At 42.5% G+C, this 26,787-nt stretch overlaps 1 protein-coding gene across 8 annotated transcripts in view; it reads left to right on the top strand.

Annotated features, from left to right (window-relative positions):
• DIP2C (disco interacting protein 2 homolog C) overlaps positions 1-26,787 on the top strand; it is a 404,917-nt gene that overhangs the window by 243,063 nt on the left and 135,067 nt on the right. For all 8 annotated transcript variants that reach the window (XM_055296324.2, XM_055296321.2, XM_055296318.2 and 5 more), the window contains 3 exons: positions 4,374-4,499; positions 21,257-21,466; positions 25,883-26,017. In XM_055296324.2, coding sequence (XP_055152299.1) covers positions 4,374-4,499; positions 21,257-21,466; positions 25,883-26,017 — 471 coding nt within the window. The remainder of the gene's footprint in view (positions 1-4,373; positions 4,500-21,256; positions 21,467-25,882; positions 26,018-26,787) is intronic.

The following is a 26,787-nucleotide window of genomic DNA, read 5'->3' as shown; positions in this document are numbered from 1 at the left end:
CACACTTGGCTCATCATTCAAAAATCAATGTAATTCACAACATTAACAAAAAATAAAGGAGAAAACCCATTTTATCATCTCAGAAGATGCTGAAAAACGTCTGTTGAAACTTAATAGTCCTGATACGAATTTTCTATCACATCAGGAACAGAAGGGAACTTTCTCCGTTTGATAAAGTCCCTTCTTGAAAAACGAGAGCTGACGCCCCTCCTCCGTGGTGGCAGCTGGGGCACTCTGCCCACAGTCGGGTGTCAGGGAAGCATGACCATTCTCCATGGTTCAGGTCTGCATGGCGCTCACCGGGGCCCTCGTCAGTGAAGTGAGTCAGGAGAACTAAACGGCACGAAGACTTGGAAGGCGTGAGACACTTGATTTACAGAAGACACAGGACCTTATTTAGAACATTTTAGGAAATCTACAGACAACCAGAAATGGTGGGAATTTTGCAAGCATGCAAGATACACTTTTCACAACAGACATATACAGATGCTCAGTGGGCCTGTGAGACTCTTCACAACAGATGTATACAGATGCCCAGTGGCCTGTGAAAGGTGCTCACCGGGGGTCATTGGATAAGTACAACTTAAACCCACGAGGTTCCACTTCACAAGAGTAGAGGAGGAGGACAGTAGCAGGTGCTGGTGAAGATATGACAGGCTGGATCTCAGACTGATGGAGACTTAAAATGGCACAGCCACTTTAGCAAACAGTGTGGCAGTTTCTTTAAAATGTGTACACTTACCATATGGCCCAGCAGGTACGCTGTGGATGTTCACCAAGGAGAGATGAAAATGTGTGTCCATGTAAAAGAATGCACATTATCTCCAGAGTAAATTGTCATAGCCAAAAACTGGAAACAACATAAATCTCTCTCAGCTGGAGAAACATGAGCAAATTCTGATATATTCATACATTGTCCTAGTTCCCATCAGGAAAAACGTACAAAATACTGAAACCAAAACAGGCAACGGGGATGAGTTCCAGGAGCCTTGAATTGAGCAGAAAGTGAACACCATGGCGTGGGCTCCATGTGACGGTGGAGAATCTACATGAGTCTTGGGTGACGGAAGAGCACCAAGGAACATGCCTCATGAATGAACAGTGGCTGTCTCTTGAGGGAACACCATGGCGTGGGCTCCATGTGACAGTGGAGAATCTACACACATCTCGGATGATGGAAGAGCACCAAGGAACATGCCTCATGAATGAACCGTGGCTGTCTCTTGAGGGAACACCATCGCGTGGGCTCCATGTGACGGTGGAGAATCTACATGAGTCTTGGGTGACGGAAGAATGCCAAGGAACATGCCTCATGAATGAACAGTGGCTGTCTCTTGAGGGCTGGGAATGACCGGGAGGGGACGTGTAGGAACTTTGAGGAAAAGATTTGATCAGGGTAATAGATAGATTTCCACTTATTGAAATGCACCAAGTGTACTTCAGATCTGAGCATTTTACTGTGTATACTTTGTACTCCCTCCCTTCCAAAAAAACAATGAAAAAATAATTGTAAACAAACACTGAACTCTACTTGATAGATTTTTTCACAGTGGTACTAGATAGCAATTCTGAAAGCATTTCTGTATCTCCAGGCTTACGCAAACAAGCTTAATAAATTAGTGCATATATTAAGGGTAACAGGAGCCAGGTTTCTTTCTTGGCAAGAGAGGTAGAAATAAGAAAAGGCCAAAGCCTGGAATATGGATCATGCGGGATTGGGTTGCAGCAGGAGGTACCAGTATGAGCTGGTGGCTCCCGACAGATGTAGACAGGGATGGAAGTGCCTGTGGATAGGTGTGGGTGCACATGCATGTACACGCACGTTGTGTGTTCTGCTTGTCGGCAGTGCCCAGCAGCAGAGACCCCCAGTGGCAGCACACCCAGTGCCCAGTCTTAGCTTCCAAACACCATCCTTCGCTAGAAGGAGCCCTGGTCCAAGGGTTGGGGAATCCAGTGTCAAATCTGGAACCAATTGAGCACCAAAACAAACCATTATAATTACGAATTATAACCCACCAAGCCAGACTCCATGAGTACATATTGACAGATGTAAATGAATGATGAAAGATAAAACGAATAATTATTTTTAAGTGAATGTAGAAGATCTAATGATTTAGAAGGAATGGCAGGAAATCATCAGTGGATGTTAAAACTAGTAGCGAGGGATCGATGAAAAACAGAATATGTACACACCGTCACGGTCTCTCCTCCCAAATCTTAATTGCAACGTGAGAAGTAGCATCTTTGCTTTGGAGGAACTTAAGCACCACCTTCACTGAGTTGCCAATGTTAACATCGCCACACAGGACAGACTTCTGCGGTGTCCCTGCTAAAATGCATACTCTTGAATCTAGTCCAGAAGATACCAAAATAAAGGACAAGCTGTAAAATAACCAACCTGTATTCTTTAAAATTTCCAATTTCAAGAAACACAAAAGCTGAGAAACTTGGATTCAAGAAGGGTAAAAATCACGTGATGAATAAATGCAATTCATGATTCTGGATTGGATCGTAAAATAGGAAGACAAAGTAAGAAAATTATGGAGACAGTTGACACCATTTGAATGTGAACTTTGTATATGACAGTTAAATTTCCTGATCTTGAGGAAAATGTATGTGAGAGAATATCCTTGTGTTTAGGAAATACATTGAAACATTTAGGTATAGAGGGACATAGTATCTGAAATTTATTTTCATTTGACTTAGAAAATTCATGGGGGAGAGGGGAAAGCAGTGGTGTAAGATAGGAGCGGTTGGTGAGCCTGGTAAAAGTTATATGGGAATTCTCTATGCTGGTCTTGCAGATTTTCTGTGTATTTGAAATTATATCCAAAAAGTTTAAAACGGAGAATATGCAAAACAAAAAGTGATTTGTGGGAAGTGAGTGGACTGTGTCACCTCATTGATGATCCCTTCAGTTTTCGGCCATGAGCCCAAGTCAGTCACTTACTGGTTTTTGACCTGGGAATTAGAAAGAGTGGCCGGAAAACCAGGCTCTTTATCTAGTTAGGGAGAGAAGGACGCACAAAGGCTGACCAAGACCAAGCAGTGTGATGAGCTGATTGTGGGTGTGATGCAGCAGGATGGGTCCTGTTTCAGGTGGCAGTGCGCAGGGTTTAAGCAGGCAAGACATGTCTGATTCCCTTTCAGTGGGATCATTCTCGCAGCTCCAGAGAACACTGCCCCGTCCTGGGGACCCTCTCCCCCAACCCGTCTTCACTCACACTGGCCATTTTTGTTGGTGGTGGTTTTATTCTGCTAACGCCATTCTCACAGTTTAGGGCCTTTGAGCAGGTTTTTGCCTGTGTCTTGAAAATTCTCGTCTTGATACCCTGTTATTCTGATTCTGTGTTGAGAGGGTTCTTCCCTGGCTTCACAGTTTGGAGTTGCCGCTGTGTCTGTCTCTGCTTTAATGCTGTACCCCATCTGTCTCCTGTCTCGTCCATTAGGAATTGGCCTGCGTGAGATGCCGTGACATTGTCTGCCTTATCACCACTGCATCCCCAGCCCTTAGGGACTTACAGAGGAGGCACTTGGTGAATGTGTGGAATTAGTGTAATGGGTTCGTAGCCACAAAATGTGTTAATGGTTGTATTAGTCCATTTTCACACTGCTGATAAAGACATACCCGAGACTGGGAAGAAAAAGAGGTTTAATTGGCCTTGCAGTTCTGCATGCCTGGGGAGGCCTCAGAATCATGGCAGGAGGCGAAAGGCACTTTTTACATGTCAGCAGCAAGAGAAAACGAGGTAGAAGCAAAAGCGGAAACCTCTAATAAACCATCAGATCTCATGAGACTTATTCACTATCACGATAATAGCACGGGAAAGACGGGCCCCAGTGATTCAATTACCTCTTCCTAGGTCCCTCCCACAACACGTGGGGATTCTGGGAGATGCAATTCAAGTTGAGATTTGGGTGGGGACACGGCCAAACCATGTCAATAGCCAACACAGTCCTGGCCTGTGGCTGGTGCTCAGCTGAGCTGTAACCGTGGCTGTGTGGGTTGGGGTGTGAGGTGTGCACAGCCTCTCAGTGGTACAATGAAAGGATTTGGAGGCTCGAACGTGTGACCTACAAAGAGATCTCCAAAGATCAAGGTCATTCACCCTAAAAAGACAAATCTCAGTGCAGTTTACAGCCAGTGTTTGCTTATGGATATGGATTCTGTGGTAATAAAATGAATAATTAAAAGTCTGTGAATTAATTTTAATGTCTTTACTGGAATTGTAAACACTGATTTTCTTTCCTCACCCCCCCATCTGTTGGTGAGTTTGAGAAGGTGGATGAACTGTGCTGCAGGGACAGGAGGGTGCAGCTTGGCCTCTGGGACCTCAGCTGAGCACTGAGTCACTGAGCTCTCTCCGTTTCAGACGTCCACACGGAAGCTGTCCAGGCGGCTCTGGCCAAACACAAAGAGCGGAAGATGGCAGTGCCTATGCCTTCCAAACGGAGGTCCCTGGTCGTGCAGACCTCGATGGACGCCTACACCCCTCCAGGTAAGGGACATGCTCCCCGACACGGCCTCCCGAATGTGCCGGGCACCTCAGAATTGACCACACGCCTCAGAGTTGACAGCCCAGCAGTCCAGGGTTTTTGCTTTCAAAATAATGATGCAGTAATGCAGATTTTGTGAACCAGAAGTCCAAAAACAGTGTATGAGTTAAACGTGGAAGGAAAAGTAACATTATTATGTATCTGTATAAATACACATTTTTAACTTTTCATCAAGACTCCTACATATGATACATACCTGTAAAATCTCACACAATTTTATTATTCATTTAATTCTTTGTAGGGAAAAGGGAAGAGTTTGTACCCCTCTGGGTGGAATTGGACTTTTCTTCTGATTAGGCTGGTGCATCCATGTTCTCAAATCTTCATATAAATGTGCTATATTGTTGTATTGTTTTAGAACAAGCGAATTGGACAATTTAGGCAGTTATCCAAATCAGGGGTCATAAACTTTGCCTGCAAGTTGCCAGATAGTATTTTAGTTCCTGCAGGCCATAAGGTCTGTCATAACCACTCAACTCTGCCCTTGGAGTGTGAAAGCAGCTATGGGTGACAGCAAGTGGGTATGGCTGTGTACCAATAAAACTTTATTTAGAAGAACTGTGGACCAGATTTGGTGCACAGACCTGCCAACCCCGATCTAAATTACTGAAGGTAATAGCCCATTTATATTTCTATTATGTAATACTGCTTTTATTTAATCTTGAATTTTACGTAACTACCCAAATTCTCTATTTTCTCTGCCCAAATAATTATAAACTACATCTCATGATCTTCACACCCAAGTAAAGCTGAAAGTTTAGTTATCCAGATACTTGTTAGAAACATGGATTGAACCTACATTGTTTGGTATTTAGTTTCTGTGATTTTGATTCCAACATTAATTATTCATGTCATTGTTGCGAGCTTGTCTTCTCAAAGGACCTAAATCACCTACATCCTACTTTGAAGCTACATACCACTTTCAGTGACACCATTTTTTTCTCCACTACAAGAGAAACTTAAGGTACAATATGAATAGTTGAAAATGTACAATATTTTTGGGAGTATTTTTAGTTTTGAAGTTTAGCTTGGTCTTGGCAAGCAGTGAGACAGAAGGATGTACTTCAGATCAGAGCTGAGGTCAAGCATATGCCCACATTATTCCAAGCAGCTCCTGAGTATTCACCTTTATGTACCTTACAAATGAAGATACTGAGATTTATAGGACAGAACTTATAGAGTGCATAATTTGGGGGTTTTGTCGTTTTTTGTTTGTTTTGAGACAAGGTCTTGCCCTATCGCCAAGGTTGGAATTCAGTGTCATGATCACAGCTCTTGGCTCACTGCAGCTGTGACCACCTGGGCTCAAGCAGCCCTCCCACTTCAGCCTCTCAAGCAGCTGAGACCACAGGTGCACGCCACCACACCCAGCTAATTTTTAAGTTTTTGTAGAGACAAGGTGTTCCTAAGTTGTTTTTGTTTTTCATCTACACATACTTCTTCTTCATCTAAAGAGCACAGCGTCAGCAGGCAAGGGAGTGAATGCTGTGCTAGCAAGGTTGTTGGCAAGGGAACTCTCTCTGCCAATGTGCTCCCTTTGGCTCCTCCCTTTCTTTAATATTAAGCCACAGCACATAATTAGGGGCTGGGCACGGTAGCTCATGCCGGTAACTCCTGCACTTTGGGAGTCCAGGGCAGGTGTATGGCTTGAGCCTAAGAGTTTAAGACCAGCCTGGAAAACATGGCAAAATGTACAAAAATGCCTTTTGTACATTTTTGTCTCCACCAAAAGTACAAAAAATTAGCTGGGCCTGGTGGTGTACACCTGTAGTCCCAGCTATTTGGGAGGCTGAGGTGGAAGAATCACTTGAGCCTGGGAGGCAGAGGTTGCTCTGAGCTGAGATGGCACCACTGCACTCCAGCCTGGGCCACAGAGCAAGACCCCATCTCAATTAGAAAAAAATAACGATAATAAATAGAGACTCTTTAAAAATGATTAGTCCAGGCGTGGTGGCTCATGCCTCCAACCTCAGCACTTTGGGAAGCTAAGGCAGGCAGATTGCTTGAGTCCTGGAGTTTGAGACCAGCCTGGGCAACATTCCAAAACCCCGTCTCTACAAAAAATCCAGAAATCAGCCAGGCATGGTGGTGTGTGCCCATAGTCCCAGCTGCTCGGGAGGCCGAGGTGGGAGGATCAGTTGGGCCCACGGTGGTTCAGGCTGCAGTGAGCCGTGGTCGTGCCACTGCACTCCAGCCTGGGCAACAGAGCAAGACCCTATCTCAAAAAAAATGCTTAATCCTCTTTGTTTAGTTTATGGTTATAATTTGCCAAAACTTATAATATGGTAAAAAAATTTTATTTGTATGTGTTCTTTGTGTAACTAACAAAATGGACTTAAGAGGATAGCCCACTTGAAATATTTTAAACCAAATTTTTGGCACTAACCGGTATTTAAGGCAACAGGCATTTTTCTTGACCACTTTTTATAAGAAATGATGAGTTTGAAATGGAAGAAGCAGTGTGGGTGTTTGCTTGCTTATTTCTCGTATTGAATCCAACCGCTGAGAAACGTTATTAGGTCATGCGTGCTGAATAACCTCATTGTACAGATGTCTTTGCAAAATACAAAAGAATATTATTTGAAATGTTATTTTTGTGAAATATTTGGATTTATTTGACTAGCATTTTTATATAAACCATACAACACCTTTTGTAAATTTTCATCAGGAGTGCTAGTGATATCACATGGGGCAGTTTTGTACAATCATAAATGTCAATATCATAACAATTTTTTACTCCCAGCTATTTTGTGCTTAGCAGTAGTCTGCATGTTTATTACCCTGCTTACTTAAAATCTTAGCTGCGTTTTCTTACCTATTTTTCTTTGTTGTTGGTAACAGTGGTTAGATCTTATCTCAGTTTCGTTGCTCTTCAGAGAATATTCTTGAAGTTTATCTTCTATGAAATGACTGGCTGCTGACCAGGATCACAGTTTCTGGAGAAACTCTAATTAGGATTGTCGCAATGCTAATATTCCATGGGTGAAACTTTCCCTTAGTTTTCAAATGTAAAGATATAGGAATAATTTGCCAAAACTTCAGCTTCTAGCCATGATGAGATAACAGGGACCCAAATCACACCTCTGCTGTCAACAACTGTAAAACTGCACAAAATGAATGAGATGGCTGTTTTTAGTCTGTGACCACAGCTGTGCCAGCCAGAACCTGAGGGCAGGAGAATGAATGAGACGCATACACAGTACACTTGCCCTCTGCCTTGGAGAACACCTGCAGACACTGGCGCAGAAAGCTCCAGTGTGAGTGGAGCATGGCCACCCTACCACGTCCAGGAGGAGAGAGCTCAGGTGTGGGCGGAGCATATCCCCTGACCACGTCCAGGAGGCGGAGCTTGGAGAGAACTCAGGTGTGGGCGGAGCATATCACCCGACCACGTCCAGGAGGCGGAGCTTGGAGAGAACTCAGGTGTGGGCGGAGCATATCACCCGACCACGTCCAGGAGGCGGAGCTTGGAGAGAACTCAGGTGTGGGCGGAGCATATCACCCGACCACGTCCAGGAGGCGGAGCTTGGAGAGAACTCAGGTGTGGGCGGAGCATATCACCCGACCACGTCCAGGAGGCGGAGCTTGGAGAGAACTCAGGTGTGGGCGGAGCATATCACCCGACCACGTCCAGGAGGCGGAGCTCGGAGTGGGTGCAGGACTGGAGCTCTCCACAGATCCACACCAGCAGCAAATCAATCCAAGCCTGCCCATGGTCATGATGACCCAGCAGTGCCTGCGCTGCCTGCTAAAACAAGAGCTGGAAAGCTTCCAAAGAAGGTTATGGGATCCTGAGTGTGCTCAACACGTTACCCACAATGTGTAATATTCAGCAAATAATCACTGCATACACAGAGAAACCGGAGGTAGAATCTTTGGTCAAGAAAAAGGCAGTAAAATGTGCACACACATGCAAGATGGTCTCTGTCACTCACCACACGTGGTGGCTGAGCACCTGAAGTGCGCCCGGTCTGAACTGAATTTGCTGTGTGAAAGATACCAGTTAATATAAGAAACAGAAAATATTTTATTTGTATTTCTTATTGAAAGTATAGCATGAGCATTTTGAGTTAAAAATATATTAGTAAAATTAATTGTGCCTGTTTATATATTTATATATATGAGGCTACAAAGAAGGTTTAAAGTTCTGTATAGGACTCTTATAATTCTGTTAGAAGGTGCCGGTCTAGATGTCTGATACAGCAGAAGACAGAGTTTTTAAATCTACAATTATAAATATTTAGGGAATCAAATTAAAATGTGTCAAAGAACGAAAAGAAAATATTTTAATACTTGAGCCAGAGGAAGGGAAGACAATTTTTACTACAGTGGAGTTGGGGAGTTTCAGGTTCCGTACGTGATAATCTTGAGAATTGTCACTCCCTCCTCGCAGGTACAAAGCTGAGCAAACTGAAAACTCAGCAGCTCTTCTTAAACCTGCAAGAGACGAGAGGTCACAGGCAAACCACTGTCCCCAGACTGGGTGGACAGGTAAAGCGGAGAATCACCGTACATTGGAGAAGAAAGCTCCAAGGAACCCCCGCTGGGGTTGGAAAACCTGAACTGGAATTGACAAATGGCTGCAGTGAGGTGTGGCCAAGTCTGAGAGTTAAAACCTCCAGGAGGCCTGTGCGTATGGGGCCATGCTTTTGTGAGTTGTACCATCAGAAGCTCAACCAGGTTCTTGAAGTAAATATCAGAGAAAAATCCCCTCATACTTACTACAGGGGAAGGAGAATAGGAATCATTTTTAAATATGCAGGAGCACTCTTAACTAGGTCTACCTTCCAGAGAAGCTAGTTAACTAGAGACTAACCTGGTGGGGTTTTATCAGAGCCTTCTGGCCTGGGGGAAAGGAAATACCCAACTCCAACCTCCAGAACTGAAGAGCAAAGAGAACACTGAAAAGCATAAAAGAACAGAGTATCCAAGCACTGTGGGACGACTACAGAAAGCATAAAATATGCGGAACGCTAATACAAGGAGAAGAAGGAGGAACAGAAGAAATACTTGTAACAGTAATGGCTGAATTTCCGCAGATTAATGCCACACACCAAACCATAGATTCAGGAAGCTCAAGAAACACCAAGCAGGATAAATGTAAAAACAACGACAAAAACAAAAATAAACTATATTTGGGCATATAATTTTCAAACTATGGCGAATGAAAGATTTAAAACCCCAACAAAGAAACCAGGGTAATCTCCTTCTCTGTAGAGGATCAAAGATAAGAATTCTATTCAACTTCCCCTCAAAAACCACAAAAGCAAGAAGTAGAGTGAAATAAACTATTGAGAGGAAAAAAATTCCATTAACCTAGAAGTCTATACCCTGTGAAATTATCTTTTAAAAGTGAAGGAGAAGTAAAGAACTTCTCAGACAAAAATTGAGAAATTTGTTGCCGGTAGACCTGTCTTGCAAAAAGTGTTCAAAGTTCTTTAGAGAAAATAGTAGAGGTAACTCAGTTGTGCATAAGGAAAGGAAGAGCGCAGTCTGTGTGCAGGGGCTCACACTTGTCATCCTAACGCTCTGGGAGGCCAAGGTGGGAGAATTGCTGGAGGCCAGTTATTTGAGACAAGCCTGGGCAACGTAGTGAGACTCTGTCTCTTAAAGCCAAACATGGTGGCTGACACCTGTAGTAGTCCCAGCTACTTTGAGAGGCTGAGACGGGAAGGTCACTTGAGCCCAGGATCCTTTTCAAGGCTGCAGTGAGGTGTGATGGTGCCACTCCACTCCAGCCTGGGCAACAGAGCAAGACCTTGTCTTTTAAGAAAAAGCATCAAAGAAGGAACAGTGAAGGTAGAAGAAAAACTGTAATATTTCTTAATAGATCTAACAGTTCATTCATAATAGCGACAGTATATTTGATTATATGCTTATGTATATATCATATACACACACTTAACTATAAGTGAAATGAATGACAGCAGCGATACAAGGGATGGGAGAGGGCAATTAGGAATTAGGATTATTTTGTTATTATAGTGTGCTTGCATTATCCAGAAAGCAGTATAGTGTCATTTGAAAGTGGACTTGGGTTACTTGTAAATTTATATTGCAAATTCCAAGGCAGCCACTTAAAAAACAAAGTAACTGATATGCTAAGAAAGGAAAGAAAATAGAAAATGCTCAATTAAGACCACAAGAAAAAAAAAGAAAAAGTGAAAGACAAAGAAAAGGGTAACAGACAGAAAATAGTAACAAATATGGTAGATGTTAATTCAACTGTATATCATTACTCACTTTCAATGTCAGTCCAAATGCACCCAACTATATATTGTCTATATAAGAAATCCACTTTAGATATAAAGAAATATATATAGATCAACAGTAAAGGGATAGAAAAAGATATAAATGTTAACACTAATTTTTTTTTTTTTTTTTTTGAGATGGAGTCTTACTCCTTGGCCCAGGCTGGAGTGCAATAGCCTGATCTCATCTCACTGCAACCTCCACCTCCGAGATTCAAGCAATTCTCCTGCCTCAGCCTCCTGAGTAGCTGGGATTACAGGCATTTGTCATCGTGCCCGGCTAATTTTTTTTTTTTTCTATTTTTGCAGAGATGGGGTTTCACTATGTTGGCCAGGCCGGTCTTGAACTCCTGACCTCAGGTGATCATCCCGCCTCGGCCTCCTAAAGTGCTGGGATTACAGGCATGAGCCACTACGCCCAGCCAACACTAATTTTAAAAAATGGAAGTGGTGATGTTAATTTCAGACAGAGCAGGCTTTACATCAAGGGAAGTTACCAGAGATGACTATTACATAATAAAGGGGTCAATTCTCCAAGAAGATAAAACAATCCTTAAATGTATTTTTGCCTAAGCAAGCATCAAAATGCCAAAGCAAAAACTGATAAACTTCAAGGAGAAATAATTAACCCAGTATTATAGTTGGAGACTTTAACACCCCTTTATCAGAAATGGACCAATTCAGTCGCCAGAAAATCAGTAAGGACAAAATTCAAATCAACAACATCCTCAGTCAACTGTATATAATTGGCATTTATAGACTATTTCCTCCAACAACAGAATACAGAACATTCACCAAGATATACCACGTTTTGGTCCATAAAACACGCCTTAACAAATTTAAAAGAATAGGAATCAAACAAGTATGTTCTCAACCACAATAAAGTAGAAATAAATAATAGGTGACTGGAAAATATTAGGAATTAAACAATACACTTATAATGCATTGCTCAAGGAAGAAATCAGAAGATTTCTTTAAAATTTTGAAGTAAATGAAAACTTTTTAAAATTTGTGAGATGCAATGAAAGTAATGTTTATAGGGAAATTTATAGCTTTAAATGCATATGTTAAAAAAGATCTAAAATCAGTAAGCTTCCACCTTAGAAAACTAGAAAAAGAACAGCAAATTAAATTTTAAGTAAGCAGGAGACAAATAATGAAAGAGCAGAAATCAATACATTGAAAACAGAAAATCAGTAGAGAACAATCAATGAAACCTAAAGCTGGTTCTTTGAGAGAAAATCTATAAGCCTCTAACAAGAAAAATACAGCCGATAAATTACCAATATCAGAAATGAAATAAGGGACATAACTACAGATCCCATGGACATTAAAAGGATAATAAATATTATGAACAACTCTATGGCCACAAATTTGATAACGTGGATGAAATGGACACATTTCTTTAAAGACAGAATCTGCCAAAATTTGAACAGGAAGAAACAATCTGTATAGGCCGATATCTGTTAAATTGAATCAGTAGTTAATAACCTTTCAAAACAGGAAATGTGAGGCCCAGATGGGTTCATTGGTGAATTCTACCAAACATCTAAAAGAAATTGTACCAATTCTCTACAATCTCTTTCAGAACATAAAAGCTGAGGAATACTTCTTAACTCATTCTGTGGAGCCGGCATCATTTTAATACCAAAACTAGAACAAAATATTACAAGAAAACATCTCTCATGAACATAGAGATGTTCATGAGAGATGCAATAACCTTCAACAAAATATTAGCAAATTAAATCCAACCATGTAAAAAGAAAAAAGAATTGTGCACCAAAACCAAGTGGAATTTGTTTCACGCATCCAAAGCTGATTTAACATTTGAAAACCAATTAACATAATTCATCACATTAACAGGCTAAGAAAAAAAAAGCATGTGACAAAATCTAACATAATAAAAACTCCCAGCAAACTAGGAACAGAGGTGACCTTCCTTAACTTGATAAAGAATATGGACAAAAAAACCTATTGTTAACATCATACCCAATTGTGAGAAACTAGAATCTGGTTTCCCACTAAGATCCAGAAAGGGGATCAGGAAAAACAAGGATGTCTCCTCTCACCACTTCTTTTCAACATTGTACTAGAAGTCCTAGCTAATGCAATTATGACAAGAAAAATCAATAAAATATATATTCATTGGGAAAAGAAATAAAACTTTGTTCGTAGATGGCATGTTTGCCTATGTAGAAGATCCAAAAGAATTGAGTTTAATATACAAAAGTTCAGTGAATTTCCTGTTTACCAGCAAAGAACAAGTAGAATTTGAAATAAACAGTGGCTCATGTCCATAATTCCAGCACTTTGGGAGGCCAAGGCAGGCAGAACACTTGAGGCCAGGAGTTCGAGACTAGCCTGGCCAACATGGCAAAACTCCATCTCTACTAAAAATAATAATTAAAACATTTCCAGTAGCACTCCCCAAAATGAAATACTTAGGCATAAAATCTAACAAAATATGTTCAAGATCTTATGAGGAAAACTACAAAACTCACAGAAAAACTAAATGGACAGGTAGTCCACGTTCATGGATAGGAAAACTGAATATTGTCAAGATGTTTTCCTTCCAATGCAGTCCCAACCAAAATCTCAACAAGTTTTTCTTTTTTTAAATATCAACACACTGATTCAGAAGTTTATTTGGGGAGATGAAAGACTCAGAACAGCCACTTCAATATTGAAAAAGAAGAACAAAGTTGAAGACTGACACTGTCCAACTTCAAGACTTACTATAAATTGATGATAATCAAGACAGTGTGGTATTGGTGAAAGAACAAACAGAAGGATCAGTGGGACAGAATAGAGAGCCCAGTAACAAAATATAGTCAACTAAACTTTGACGGAGGAACAAAGGCAATATAGTGGAGCACACACAGTATTTTTAACAAATGGTACTGGAACAACTGGACATCCACATGCAAAGAAAAACATCAAACCTAGTCACAGACCTTACATCTTTCAAAAAAATTAAAACAGATCACAGAGCCACTGTCCTCATTAGTATAGTGGTGAAATATTCTTGCCTGTCAAAATAGATGGCAGATGTAAAATGCAAAACTATAGAATTCATAGAAAAGGTAAAATCTAGGTGACTTTGGTTTGGTGATAACTTTTTAGATATGACACCAAAGGTGCAATGTGTGAAATAATTGATAAGCTGGACTCCAATAAAAATTAACATTTTCTGCTATGTTAAAGACTCTTAAAGTAATTAAAATACAAGCCACAGACAGGGAGAAGATGTTTGGAAAAGACATAAATGATCACTTTTATTTGAAATATACAAGGAACTCTTAAAAGTCAACAAAAAGAAAACAATCAACCTGATTAAAATAAGGGCCAGCCAAGTGTGATGGCATGCATCTGTAGTCTCAGCTACTGGGGAGGATCACTTGAGCCCAGGAGTTCTGGGTTGTTGTGAGTTATGCCTCTCAGGTGTCCACACTAAGTTTGGCATCAACCCAGTGACCTCCTGGGAGGGATGAACTAGCTTAGGTTGGAAATGGAGCAGGTCAGAATTCCTATGCTGATCAGTAGTGGGATTGCGCCTCAGAATTGCACTCCAGACTAGGCAACATTTTGAGATCCTGTCTTTAAAAAATAATAAGTAAAAAATGGGTCAAAGACTAACAGATGCCTCATCTAAGAAGACATAAAGATGGCAAATCGACATATGAAATGATGCTTCACATCATATGTCATAGAGAAATGCAGATTAAAACAACAGCAAGATATCACTACATACCTATTAGAATGCCCAGAATCCAGAATGCTGTCAACACCATAGCCTATGAAGATGTGGAGTTGTGGGAATTCTCTCTCATTCATTGCTGGTCTTAATGCAAAATAGAACAGGCTTTAGGAGACAGCTTGGTGGTTTCTTACAAAACTAAATATACTCTTACCATATGATCTAGCAATTACACTCCTTGGCATTTGCTCAAAGGAGTTGAAAACTTATGTCTACACACAAAGCCTGCACATAGATATTTAGAGCAGCCTTATTCATAATTGCCAAAACTTGGAAGCAACCAAAATGCCCCTCAGTAGGTGAATGTGTAAGTAAACTGTGGTACATCCAGACAATGGGATATTATTTGATGCTGAAAATAAATGAGCTATCCATAAAAAGACATGGAGGAAACTTAAATTGCATATTGCTAGGTGAAAGAAGCCAATCTGAAAAGGTTGCTGTATGATTCCAGCTACATGATGTCCTGGAAAAGGCAAGACTATGGGGACAGTAAAAAGATCAGTGGTTGCCAGGGGCCAGGGGGAGGCAGCCAGGGGCCAGGGGGAGGCAGCCAGGGGCCAGGGGGAGGCAGCCAGGGGCCAGGGGGAGGCAGCCAGGGGCCAGGGGGAGGCAGGGATGAATAGGCAGAGCAGGAGGATTTTTAGTATCATGTGATTTCTGTATGATACTGTGATGGTAGATACATGTTATACATTTGTCCAGACCCATATATTGTACAACACCAAGAATGAACCCTGATGTGAACGTTGGAGTTTGGCTGATAATGATGTTTCGATGTTGAAGTATCAGTTGTGACAAGTATACCACTCTGGTAGGCAATGTTGATGACGGGACGCTGTGCATATGTGGAGTTAGAAAGGGTACGTGAGACATCACTATAAAGCTGGAACATACGATACTGAGAAGAAATTTTGTGGATAGGGTTAACAGGTTGGAGAAGGAGGATGAAGTCTGTGAGCTTGAAGAGGGATGAAAAGAAATCAACCAAAGTGAAGACCAGAGAAACCAAAATTAAAGAAAAGCAAACAGAACCTCAAGCTCCTGTGACACAACGTTAATATACTTGTAATACAAGAAGGAAAAGAGAGGAAAGAGCAGGAGCCTTTGAAGAAATGAGTCAAAATTTTCTCAGATTGATGTCAAACACCTGTGACCAACCCCGGGAAGTTCAGTGAACTCCAAGCAGAACGAATATAAAAAGAATCACATCCAAGTTCATGATAGTCAAAGTGCTAAAATCCCAGGATTGAGAGGAGATCCTGAAAGGACTCCGAAGAAGAAGACACGTTACACTCCGGAGAAGCACTTGAACGATGCGTGACTTCTGTGAAGATACAGTGGAGACCAGAACACCATGGAAAGACATTTTTTAAAGGACTAAAAGGAGAAGAAAGGCCTGTCAACTCATATCCATTGAAAATCTCCTTTATAAACAAGGATGAAACGACACATTCACAAACATGAAAGCTGAGAGAATATGTTAGCAGCAGCACTATAAACATGCTAAAGGATGTACTTTAGGCTGATTGCAAATGATATCAGATGAAAGCTTAGCTCTATGAAAAAGACCCCTAGAAATCAAATTTTCTGGAATATAAAATCATAGAATACTTTATGATTTTATGGTTTTTAGTTTTTTATGATCTTATAATTTTATGATATAAAATCATAAAACGTACACGCTTCTCTACACCTCCTTCACCTGTTTTGAAGTCCGTGCTGTACCATGCATCAGTAGTTTATTCCTTCTTATTGTTGAATTCTATTAGATGGGCATAACACATTCTGTTCATTTATCAGTTGGTTATTCATTGTTTCCAGTATTCAGCAGTTATGAATAATGCTGCCGTCGACATTTATGTACATATCTTTGTGTATACATATAATTTCCTTTATCTTGGGTGGATGCCAAGTAGAATGATTGACTCTTATTGTAAGTTTAGGTTTAGCTTTTTAAAAACTGCCAAATTGTTTACAAAATAGCTGCAGCATTTTACACTTCGACTAGCAGTATATGAGCATCCCAGTTTCTCCACATCGTGACCAGCAGTTGCTATTTTGGTATTTTTATTTTTGCCATTCTAATTGATGTGAAATGATATATCATTGTGTATTTACTTTGCAACAGTTCATGATGCTAAGCATCTTTTAATGTGCTCATTAGCTTTTAATATGCTAATTCCTATTCATAGCTATTTGTATATGTTAATTGGTAAAATGTCCAGATTTTTTGCCCATGTTTTAAAATGGGTTGGTTGTCATCTTATGGGTTATAGGTGCCTTATACAATCTGAACATAAGACTTTTACAGATGTAAAGTTTCTCAGTGAAAGGACAAACTGTTCTGTAGCAGACAGAATAATACCCCTCCCCCAAGATACCCAGGTCCTACTCCCCAGAACTTATGAACCTGTTACCTTAAGTGGTAAAAGGGATTTTGCAGCTATGATTAATTGAAAGATCTTGAGATTTGACCATTATCCTGGTTTAAGGAGGTGGACCCACTGTAATCAAGAAGGCACTTACAAGAGAAAAGGAAGAATTGGAGACTGGAGTGATGGACTTTAAAGATGAGGAGGGGCCATGAGTCAGGGACACAGCTGGCCTCTAGAAGTTGGGAAAGGCAAAGAAACGGATTCTCCTTTGAAGCCTCCGGGAGGAACGTAGCTCAGCTGACACTCAGATTTTACACTTCTGACTTCTCCATCATGTAGGATAATAGATACATGTGTTGTTATAAGCCACTAAGATCAAGGTAATTTGTTACATTAGCTGGAGGGAGATAATCATCTTTTAAAACTTACTAGTTTTCTATTTTAATGAACTCCAGTTTACTAATTTTTATGGATTTTTTGGAAGTTTTAGAAGTCTCATAGTCTTACTGTTCTTTCATTTAGGTCTGTGATCCATTTTGAGTTAATTTTTATGTGTGCAGTAGGGGTCTAAGTGGGATTTTTGTTTGTTGTGGTTTGGTTTGGGGGATTTTTCCCCCCATGCTTTTTCTTTTTGGAGTGTGGGTACCCAGTTGCCACAGCAACGTTTGTTGAAAAAAAAAAAACTACCTTTCTCTTACTGAACTGTCTTGAGACCTTTGTCAAAAATAAATTGACCGTAAATATAAGACTTTATTTCTGGGTTTAATTCTGTTCCTTTGATATATACATCTATTCTTGTGCTAATACCACTGCCTTGATTACTGTGACTTTATGTAAAGTTTTGAAATCAGATAGTGAAGGCCTCCAACTTTGTTTTCCTTTTTCAAAGTTATTTTGGCTATTGTAGGTCCTTTGTATTTCCAGATAAAATTGAGAATAAGCTTTCAATTTCACACACACACAAAGCCTTCTGGGATTTTATTAGGCAGTGCCTTGAATTAATGGAACAGTTTGGGAAGAATTGCTCTCTTGATAATACTGAGTTTTCCAATTCACAATCATGAATCTATCTCTATTAAGTTTCCATTTATTTGGATCTTTTTAAATTTCAGTAATGTTTTATAGTTGTCAGTGTACACATTTTGTACCTTTTTGTTAGAAGTTTGGCTAAGTGTTTTATGTTTTTGATGCTATTGTGAATGAAACTATTTTCTTAATTTTATTTTTAGGTTGTTTATTGCTAGTATATGTATATCTTTCTCTTGTGTCCTGTGACCTCATCAAACTCATTTTTTAGTAATGCAAAACATTTTTGATGGACTTCTTGCCATTTTCTACATCCAAGGTCATGTCATCTATGAATAAAGACATTTTTGTTCCTTCCTTTCTAATCTGGATGTCTTTATTATTAAATTTAATTTATTTCACTAGCTAGAACCTGCCAGATAATGTTGAATAAAAGTGGCAAGAGGGGACATCTTTGTCTTGTTCTCCATCTTAGGGAAAATGCCTTTTATTGTTTACCATTAAATACAGTATTAGCCGTGGCTTTTCATGAATGTACTTTAACAGGTTGAGGAAATTGTCTTCTATTCCTGGTTTGTTGAGTTTCTTTATCTTGAATTTGTCAGTACCTTTCTGTGTCTCCTAAGATTAACATGCGGTTCTACTCCCATAATTCTATACGGTGTATGACATTAATTCACTTTTAAATGTTAACCTGAATTTCTGTCCCCCTGGTATGTAATTCTAGTCACCGCTGGTCATGCTGTATCATCCATTTCATATTAGTCACCACTGGTCATGCTGTATCATCCGTGTCATATTAGTCACCGCTGGTCAAGCTGTATCATCCATTTCATATTAGTCACCACTGGTCATGCTGTATCATCCATTTCATATTGGTCACTGCTGGTCATGCTGTATCATCCATTTCATATTAGTCACCACTGGTCATGCTGTATCCGTGTCATATTAGTCACCGCTGGTCATGCTGTATCATCTGTGTCATATTAGTCACCGCTGGTCATGCTGTATCATCCATTTCAGATTAGTCACCGCTGGTCATGCTGTATCATCCATTTCAGATTAGTCACCGCTGGTCATGCTGTATCCGTGTCATATTAGTCACCGCTGGTCATGCTGTATCATCCGTGTCATATTAGTCACCGCTGATCAAGCTGTATCATCTGTGTCATATTAGTAACCGCTGGTCAAGCTGTATCATCCATGTCATATGCTGTTTGGTTTGCTGCTATTCTGTCGAGTGTCTTATTATATTATTCTTCAGGTTTCTTGGAAGAGGTAGGTGGGAGTGGGGAATGAAAGATCGTAAAGAGCTGTGAGAAGACATTCTGGGGAGACGGTTGTGCTCCTTATGGACACCTGGGTGTGTACCTTTCTCGAAAGTCTCAAGGCTGTGTCAATTTTACTTTTATATAAATTGTGTAAGTTTTCTTAAAAGGCAGGGTGGGCCGGGCGCGGTGGCTCACGCCTGTAATCCCAGCACTTTGGGAGGCCGAGGCAGGCGGATCACGAGGTTAGGAGTTCGAGACCAACCTGGCCAACATGGTGAAACCCCATCTCTACTAAAAATACAAAGATTAGCCGGTCATGGTGGCAGGTGCCTGTAGTCTCAGCTACTCGGGAGGCTGAGGCAGGAGAATCGCTTGAACCAGGGAGTGAGAGGTTACTGTGAGCTGAGATCGTGCCACTGCTCTCCAGCCTGGGCAACAGAGCAAGACACTGTCTCAAAAAAAAAAAAAAGCAAGGTGATAGAGAATTTTCAGGCTCCTAACATTGTTGCTTTTCTAACAAGTAAACTTTTTAAAAATTCCCAGACAGCATAAGTCATGTGACAGTGATAATAAGTGTGAATATTGTTTGCAATTATTGTCTCTTAAAAAACCTGCGTCTTAAGATTATTTGCTGTGACTCCTCTCACGCGATGCTCTGGAGCTGCTCACCTGAGCTGGCGTCTCCCATAACTCACCTGGAGGTAGGATTCTGAGTGTCATTCTTACATTGAAGTTTAAATAACAAATACACCAACAATTTATTCCCAAAAACCTTGGTACTGCATGAAAAGTTATTAAATGAAAAATATTCTCATAAATTATAGTGAAAAAATTGAAGTATTTTATCATTATCCAAGATACCCAATTTGCACAGATAGAAAAATCAATAGTGAGACTGTATAAGAAATAAATACTGTAAAGGTGAATTGATTTGAGTGTAAAATGTGACGTGATAAATACTGTAAAGGTGAATTGATCTGAGTGTAAAACGTGACGTGATGAAGGTTTGTCGTGTGCCTCGGAGGAAAATGGGGAGGTGGAGGGGCCGTTCCACGTGAGGCATGTTCTGCTTTCTCTCCTGTTACCATCATCAGCGTCTTGATCCTTAAGGAGCTGCATGGGTATCTAACACACCGACGCAGAAATCAGCTGCACGGGTATCTAACACACCGACGCAGAAATCAGCTGCACGGGTATCTAACACACCGACGCAGAAATCAGCTGCATGGGTATCTAACACACCGACGCAGAAATCAGCTGCACGGGTATCTAACACACCGACGCAGAAATCAGCTGCACGGGTATCTAACACACCGACGCAGAAATCAGCTGCACGGGTATCTAACACACCGACGCAGAAATCAGCTGCACGGGTATCTAACACACCGACGCAGAAATCAGCTGCATGGGTATCTAACACACCGACGCAGAAATCAGCTGCATGGGTATCTAACACACCGACGCAGAAATCAGCTGCATGGGTATCTAACACACCGACGCAGAAATCAGCTGCATGGGTATCTAACACACCGACGCAGAAATCAGCTGCATGGGTATCTAACACACCGACGAGAAAAATCAGAGCCCACAAGAACACCTCAGGACTAACAAGGGCTAAACATAGTCACACTGAGACTCCTGAGAACCGCACAGGCCCTCAGCATCCCCTAGGAAACGTGGCCCTTGTCCTCTCACTTTGTGGGTGACACAAGAAAACACTTGGTTTCTTCCTAAACTGCTGTATAGAGGAAATGGGTCAGTGTGTCTTTGAGATGACAGTGTCAAACATCTTATAGCATGTTTATTTAAGGTGTGTTGGATGAAAAACTTATTATGCTAAAATAAATGGTTCATTATCTGAAAAGTGGTTTAACTTCTCATGAGTGTATACAGCAAAAAGTCATTGAACAAGTACGTTCAGACTTATGTGAAGTAAATCTGTGTTTGGCGAGGGACCGAGATTGTGGCGCATGTTTCTGCTGCAACATATAGCAAATTGCCTTTCTTCTTACACAGATACCTCTTCTGGCTCAGAAGATGAAGGCTCGGTGCAGGGGGACTCCCAGGGCACCCCCACGTCCAGCCAGGGCAGCATCAACATGGAGCACTGGATCAGCCAGGCCATCCACGGCTCCACCACGTCCACCACCTCCTCGTCCTCCACGCAGAGCGGGGGCAGCGGGGCTGCCCACAGGCTGGCGGACGTCATGGCCCAGACCCACATAGGTGAGCACGCTTCACAGTGTCTCTCTGTGCCTGTTGTGTAAACGCCTTTGTGTGTGCACGTTCTCCTCTGTTTGCATCATGGCTGTGGAATCCCTCGGTGGAAAGAGCGCAGAGCCCCTCTGGCCCCTGGGGTGCTTTGGCTGGATTCTTTCTGGAAGCTGCTTTACTGCTTTCATGCCCAGGTCCCTCCCACAGCTGCAATTCCAGGGGCCTTGTTCCTGGGGAATCCTGCAGCCATATCCGAATTCCAGGGACCTTCTGTTCGTAAGTCCATTCTTGTTCCTGGGGAATCCTGCAGCCGTATCCGCTCCCATCTTTTCTTCTCACTTATGCTCCTTCATGAAACCTTAACAGTCCCAATCAACAGGACAGGGTTTTAAATTGTGCTCGTCCTGACTGGGGGAGTCATTTAAGGACACGAGGGCTTTAACCACGGCCGCTTTACGCTGCTGTCTGCCACAGGTGTTCAGGTTTCTTGGGCACGGCGCACTGTTTTGTGTAGGTTCCATGACAGGGAGATCCTCTGTATTAGAAAAAGCACAAAGTTAGGATCGCTGCCCTGCGACGTTTGAAGATGCTGTGAAAGGAGAGAAGTGAGAATTATTAGAGGAATAGCCGACGCTGGGGGAGCAGTGATGAGCCTCACATCGCTCTGCCTTTGAACGGTTCAGTAGTAAATGTTTTTCATCAAGTAGGGGACTTGGGTTGAATGGGGTTTTGTGTGTGTCTCCATTAAAGCAGTAACCGGAGCCGACTGCGTACCACATCGCCGATAACAGAGCACGAGCCACGGGCTCAGACCCTCCCGGTATCTCAGCTGCCGCAGGAAAGCCTGATCTCTGAAAACCCCTCAGTGGGAAGCAGGTGGACATCGTGTGATTAGCCCACAGGCACCCCAGAACCCCAGAATGTTCACTTCTAGATCACTGACTCCTTGATGCCCAGAGGCGTTTCTTCGGCGCTCACTGAGACTTAAAGCCTTGGCCGTTTTCTGTCTGGAACAGGAGTTTGCTGTCAGGAGAGCTGGGTCTGTCTCACTTTTCCCAATAACTGCTGCTGGGATCTTGAAGTCACTTCTGCTTTAGGCTTTTAGTGAGGAAAAAAATGAAGAAAAAATTTCTTTTTTCTCTCTCAGAACTGTTGTGAGTATAAAGGAGAAAATAGAAATACTCTTTAAAAGTTTGTAAAGTAATACTCAAATGCAAAGCAGTATTAAACTTAAGTTTAACACAGTTTCAGGAACATGTACGCTGGTTTATGTGGATTAATAACCTGTACTTGAAATCACAGTAGGTTAAACATTGAACAGTAATGTGTGACTGTTACATCTTTTTCCATAATAAAATTCCATGTGTATATTGGATCCCAGGATAGTGGCCGAGGCTCTGCCAGCTTTATCGGGCACCTGAACGGGGAGGCCAAACACCACCTCTGCCACTTGGTGGAAGCATTTGTATCCTCGGATTATATTCAGTTTTAAGGAAATAGGCAGAATCTTACCAAGGAAAACATATTTTTGAACAAGTGAATCACTGCACTTGGCCTCCCTTTGCGGGTTTACCCTTGCAATACTGGAGGAAGTTTTAGTACAAAGAAAGTATCCAAACTATGAGGGGCTCATAACTCATGTACCTCAAGGCTCAGTGTGACCCAAATGGAACTCTCGGGTGATCACATTCCGGTAATTTCTAATTGGGCACAAAGATAGTCTAAGAAGATTATCTGGAAATTTTCTGTAACTTTGAAATTTTTTTGGAAAACAGTGGCAAAATCATGAAACTTATTGAGAAAAGGAAAAATATTTTCTGTGGCAAAACCAAAGAAGTAAAAAGTCAGATTTGCATTTGACCTTGTGAGATAATCAGAAGCCTGCAAACAAAGTAGCGTGTGTGATTGCGTGCGCGAGTGTTCTAAAGTAGCGTGTGTGATTTGTGTGCGTGTGTGTGTTCTAAAGTAGCGTGTGTGATTGTGTGTGCATGTGAGTGTTCTAAAGTAGCGTGTGTGATTGTGTGTGAGTGTTCTAAAGTAGCGTGTGTGATTGTGTGTGCGTGCGCGAATGTTCTAAAGTAGCGTGTGTGATTTGTGTGCGTGTGTGAGTGTTCTAAAGTAGCGTGTGTGATTGTGCATGTGAGTGTTCTAAAGTAGCGTGTGTGCGTGTGCGTGCATGAGTGTTCTAAAGTAGCGTGTGTGTGTGTGCGTGCGCGAGTGTTCTAAAGTAGCGTGTGTGATTTGTGTGCGTGTGTGAGTGTTCTAAAGTAGCGTGTGTGATTGTGCGTGTGAGTGTTCTAAAGTAGCGTGTGTGCGTGTGCGTGCGTGAGTGTTCTAAAGTAGCGTGTGTGATTGTGTGTGCGTGCGTGAGTGTTCTAAAGTAGCGTGTGAGTGCATGCGTGTGAGTGTTCTAAAGTAGCGTGTGTGATTGTGTGCGTGCGAGTGTTCTAAAGTGGCGTGTGTGATTGTGTGTGATTGTGCGTGTGCATGTTCTAAAGTGGCGTGTGTGATTGTGTGTGATTGTGTGCGTGCGCGTGTTCTAAAGTAGCGTGTGATTGTGTGCGTGTGCGCGCGTGAGTGTTCTAAAGTAGCGTGTGTGATTGTGTGCGTGCGAGTGTTCTAAAGTGGCGTGTGTGATTGTGTGTGTGCGTGCGAGTGTTCTAAAGTGGCGTGTGTGATTGTGTGTGTGCGTGCGCGTGAGTGTTCTAAGGGGTCCAGGCACAACAGACGGCTGAGTCACACTGGCCGATCCCTCCAGCAAGGGACGGAAGTGGAGGCCGCAGAGGCTGCTTTTGTCCAAGGGGAGAAAAGCCCAGGGCTGCAGACTCAGGTCACGGAGTCTCACAGAGCTGGCGATGCTGCTACTTGTTGTTGAAGCAAAACCTCAAGTCCTTTGTGGATTTTTTCCACCAATTTAATTATGCCAGCAATTAAGTAGGGACATCTCACATGTGTCTTAAGAGTCAAGCCAATTTGGCATGAGATAGGAAATCCCATTCTAGTTTTCTTTTTCTACTGCTCTACCCGCTGTCCATCTACAAGCTGTGCAGCGTTTTCACACCCCGGAGCTGAGAGGAGGCCTCCGAGACGCTACCATCCAAGTCCACTGAGGACTGAGGGTGTGTGTTGGTTCTGCAGGAAGTCAGGCCCGCCTGCCTCCAGGTGGAACGTCGTGGCACTGACGGACGGTGTGGCGGGCCCTCCCCTTAGTGACAGCCGATGATTCTTCTCAGTCACGGGTTCCAAGTGAGTGGCATTGCCAAGTCTACTTGTGTTGCCAGACACCCTCAGGAGGGGCTGACGCGGTGCCCAGGCAGCTCAGCACCGCCCCCTCCCCCGGCCCGGTTCTCAGATCATAAAGGAGCATCCTGTCACGGCCTCTTTTGTGCCTCGATTTTCTGTGTCCTGTTTTTGTGCGTTCAGTTGATTTCGCTGTCTAGACGGCCTCCGGGCGTGGTGCCGACATGGGTAGCGTCCGGTGAAGAAAGGCTTTTGGGGATGAGCACCACTTTCAGCAGCACAAAATATTGCGCTTCTGTTGTGTGGGACAGTGGCAGGGTGATCCTGAAAAGCTTCTATCAGAGGAGGATTCAGAATCGAGATCCGCGTCGTGGCACCCGTCATCAAGATTCTGGGCGTGACGGGCGTCATCAGTGGGCTGCTCGGCACATCTTCCTCAATGCTTTATTCATTAAATAGAAAAGCTTTCCCCCATTTAACCACGTACGGCTTAACTTTATCTCCACAGGGTGCTGTAAGAGAAAGAGCTCCACGCGCTCATTGGCCTTACACAGTCCTTAGTACACATTAGGGTGTAAACGTGGTTTTTTGAATGACTAGTATTGTTTGTACTAAGACAAATAATAGTTCTTGATGTCTCACCCTTTTACGAAGGAAATCCTATGACCTGTGTATGTGTTAACGTAATCCACCCAACTACCCTACACGGTCATGGCCATTACTGTTCCCATTTGATGAAGAAACTGAGGCACGGAGAGCTTAAGGGACATCCCAAAATCCCCAGAAGTTTCCAGAGCTGGGTTTCCAATTCCAGGTCCTTGGCTCTAAAGCACAAGCAAAGCCCTCGGCTGTGTCGACTGTGGCAGACAGGAAACGGGACCCTTCTGTGAACACACACAGGGTTCCTGATGCCCTGCCGTTGCCAGTCTAACGTTATTCTAGTTAAAACGCTGCTGACGTGGCTCCTGTTAGGAATTTACCCCTGAGATTTTACCGAACTCTGCTCCACTTGCGGCAACAAGAGTTATGCTGGGGTCCCCCTTTGTGCTGGATGTTTGTGGCGGACGTGGCTGAGATCGGCCTTAGCTTCTCAGGCACACCCAGGGTGAGCACCTGTGCTCCGGTCTCTTCAACCTTCAGAGCAAACATCACAACCACCAGAAAATCTCATGATGTGTTTCTTTACAGAAAATCATTCTGCACCTCCTGACGTAACCACGTACACCTCAGAGCACTCAATACAGGTGGAGAGACCGCAGGGTTCCACGGGGTCCCGGACGGCCCCCAAGTACGGCAACGCCGAGCTCATGGAGACCGGGGATGGTACGTCCCAAAGGAAAGATGCGTTTTTTTCTGGTAAACGGTTTGTGCTGACGTCCCGTTCCGTGCCCGTGACTGGGTGTGTTTCTTCCTGGGGTACAATCGGTTCTGACAAAGTGAATTCATCAGATCTTTTGGGAGCCTCTCCTGGAAGGTGGCCACAGAAATGCAAATATCCAAGTGAGCCCACAGTTATTCCTTGTAGAAAAAATGTAAATGTCGTAGGGCTTTAGTCATGAGAAGAAAAAGAAATTTTAGAATTTGCTGCTGTTTTTGCTGCTGAATAACGGTGGTTCAGCAACTGAGAAATTCTTGTACAGGTGTTAAGACCATGAACAGTCACTTAGACGAGCAAGACGAAGTTAAATGTACAACAGAATTACTGTCAGATGGGCTGATATGTTGCTTTAGACTTCAGAGGAAAGAGGGTCTTTTAATCCATGTTGGACAGAGATGTCAGTGACTTGGTAACAGACTGCGGCTGAGGGCTTCTCCTTCCTTCCTTGTGGCCTGGTCTTGGTACGTTCTGATTTCAGCGGCTGTTTGTATCACCCAGCCCCTAAGTCTCAGTCCTTCCCGAGGTCATAAAAGTCAGGGTGATTACAGCGGCTGTTCATATCACCCAGCCCCTATTCCATTTAAGTCTCAGTCCTTCCCGAGGTCATAAAAGTCAGGGTAGAACCTAGCAGTGAAATACAATGCCCTTGTGTGAAGCTGCATGGAGCAGCCTTGGTATGCCGTCATCTTGCAGTGCACGGGACTCACAGGCGGAC

This window comes from Symphalangus syndactylus, chromosome 10, assembly GCF_028878055.3.
Source record: "Symphalangus syndactylus isolate Jambi chromosome 10, NHGRI_mSymSyn1-v2.1_pri, whole genome shotgun sequence".
In the NCBI taxonomy this organism is placed as follows: Eukaryota; Metazoa; Chordata; class Mammalia; order Primates; family Hylobatidae; genus Symphalangus; species Symphalangus syndactylus.
Note: the sequence above shows the minus strand (reverse complement) of the source record. Positions and strands in the feature narration are given on the sequence as shown.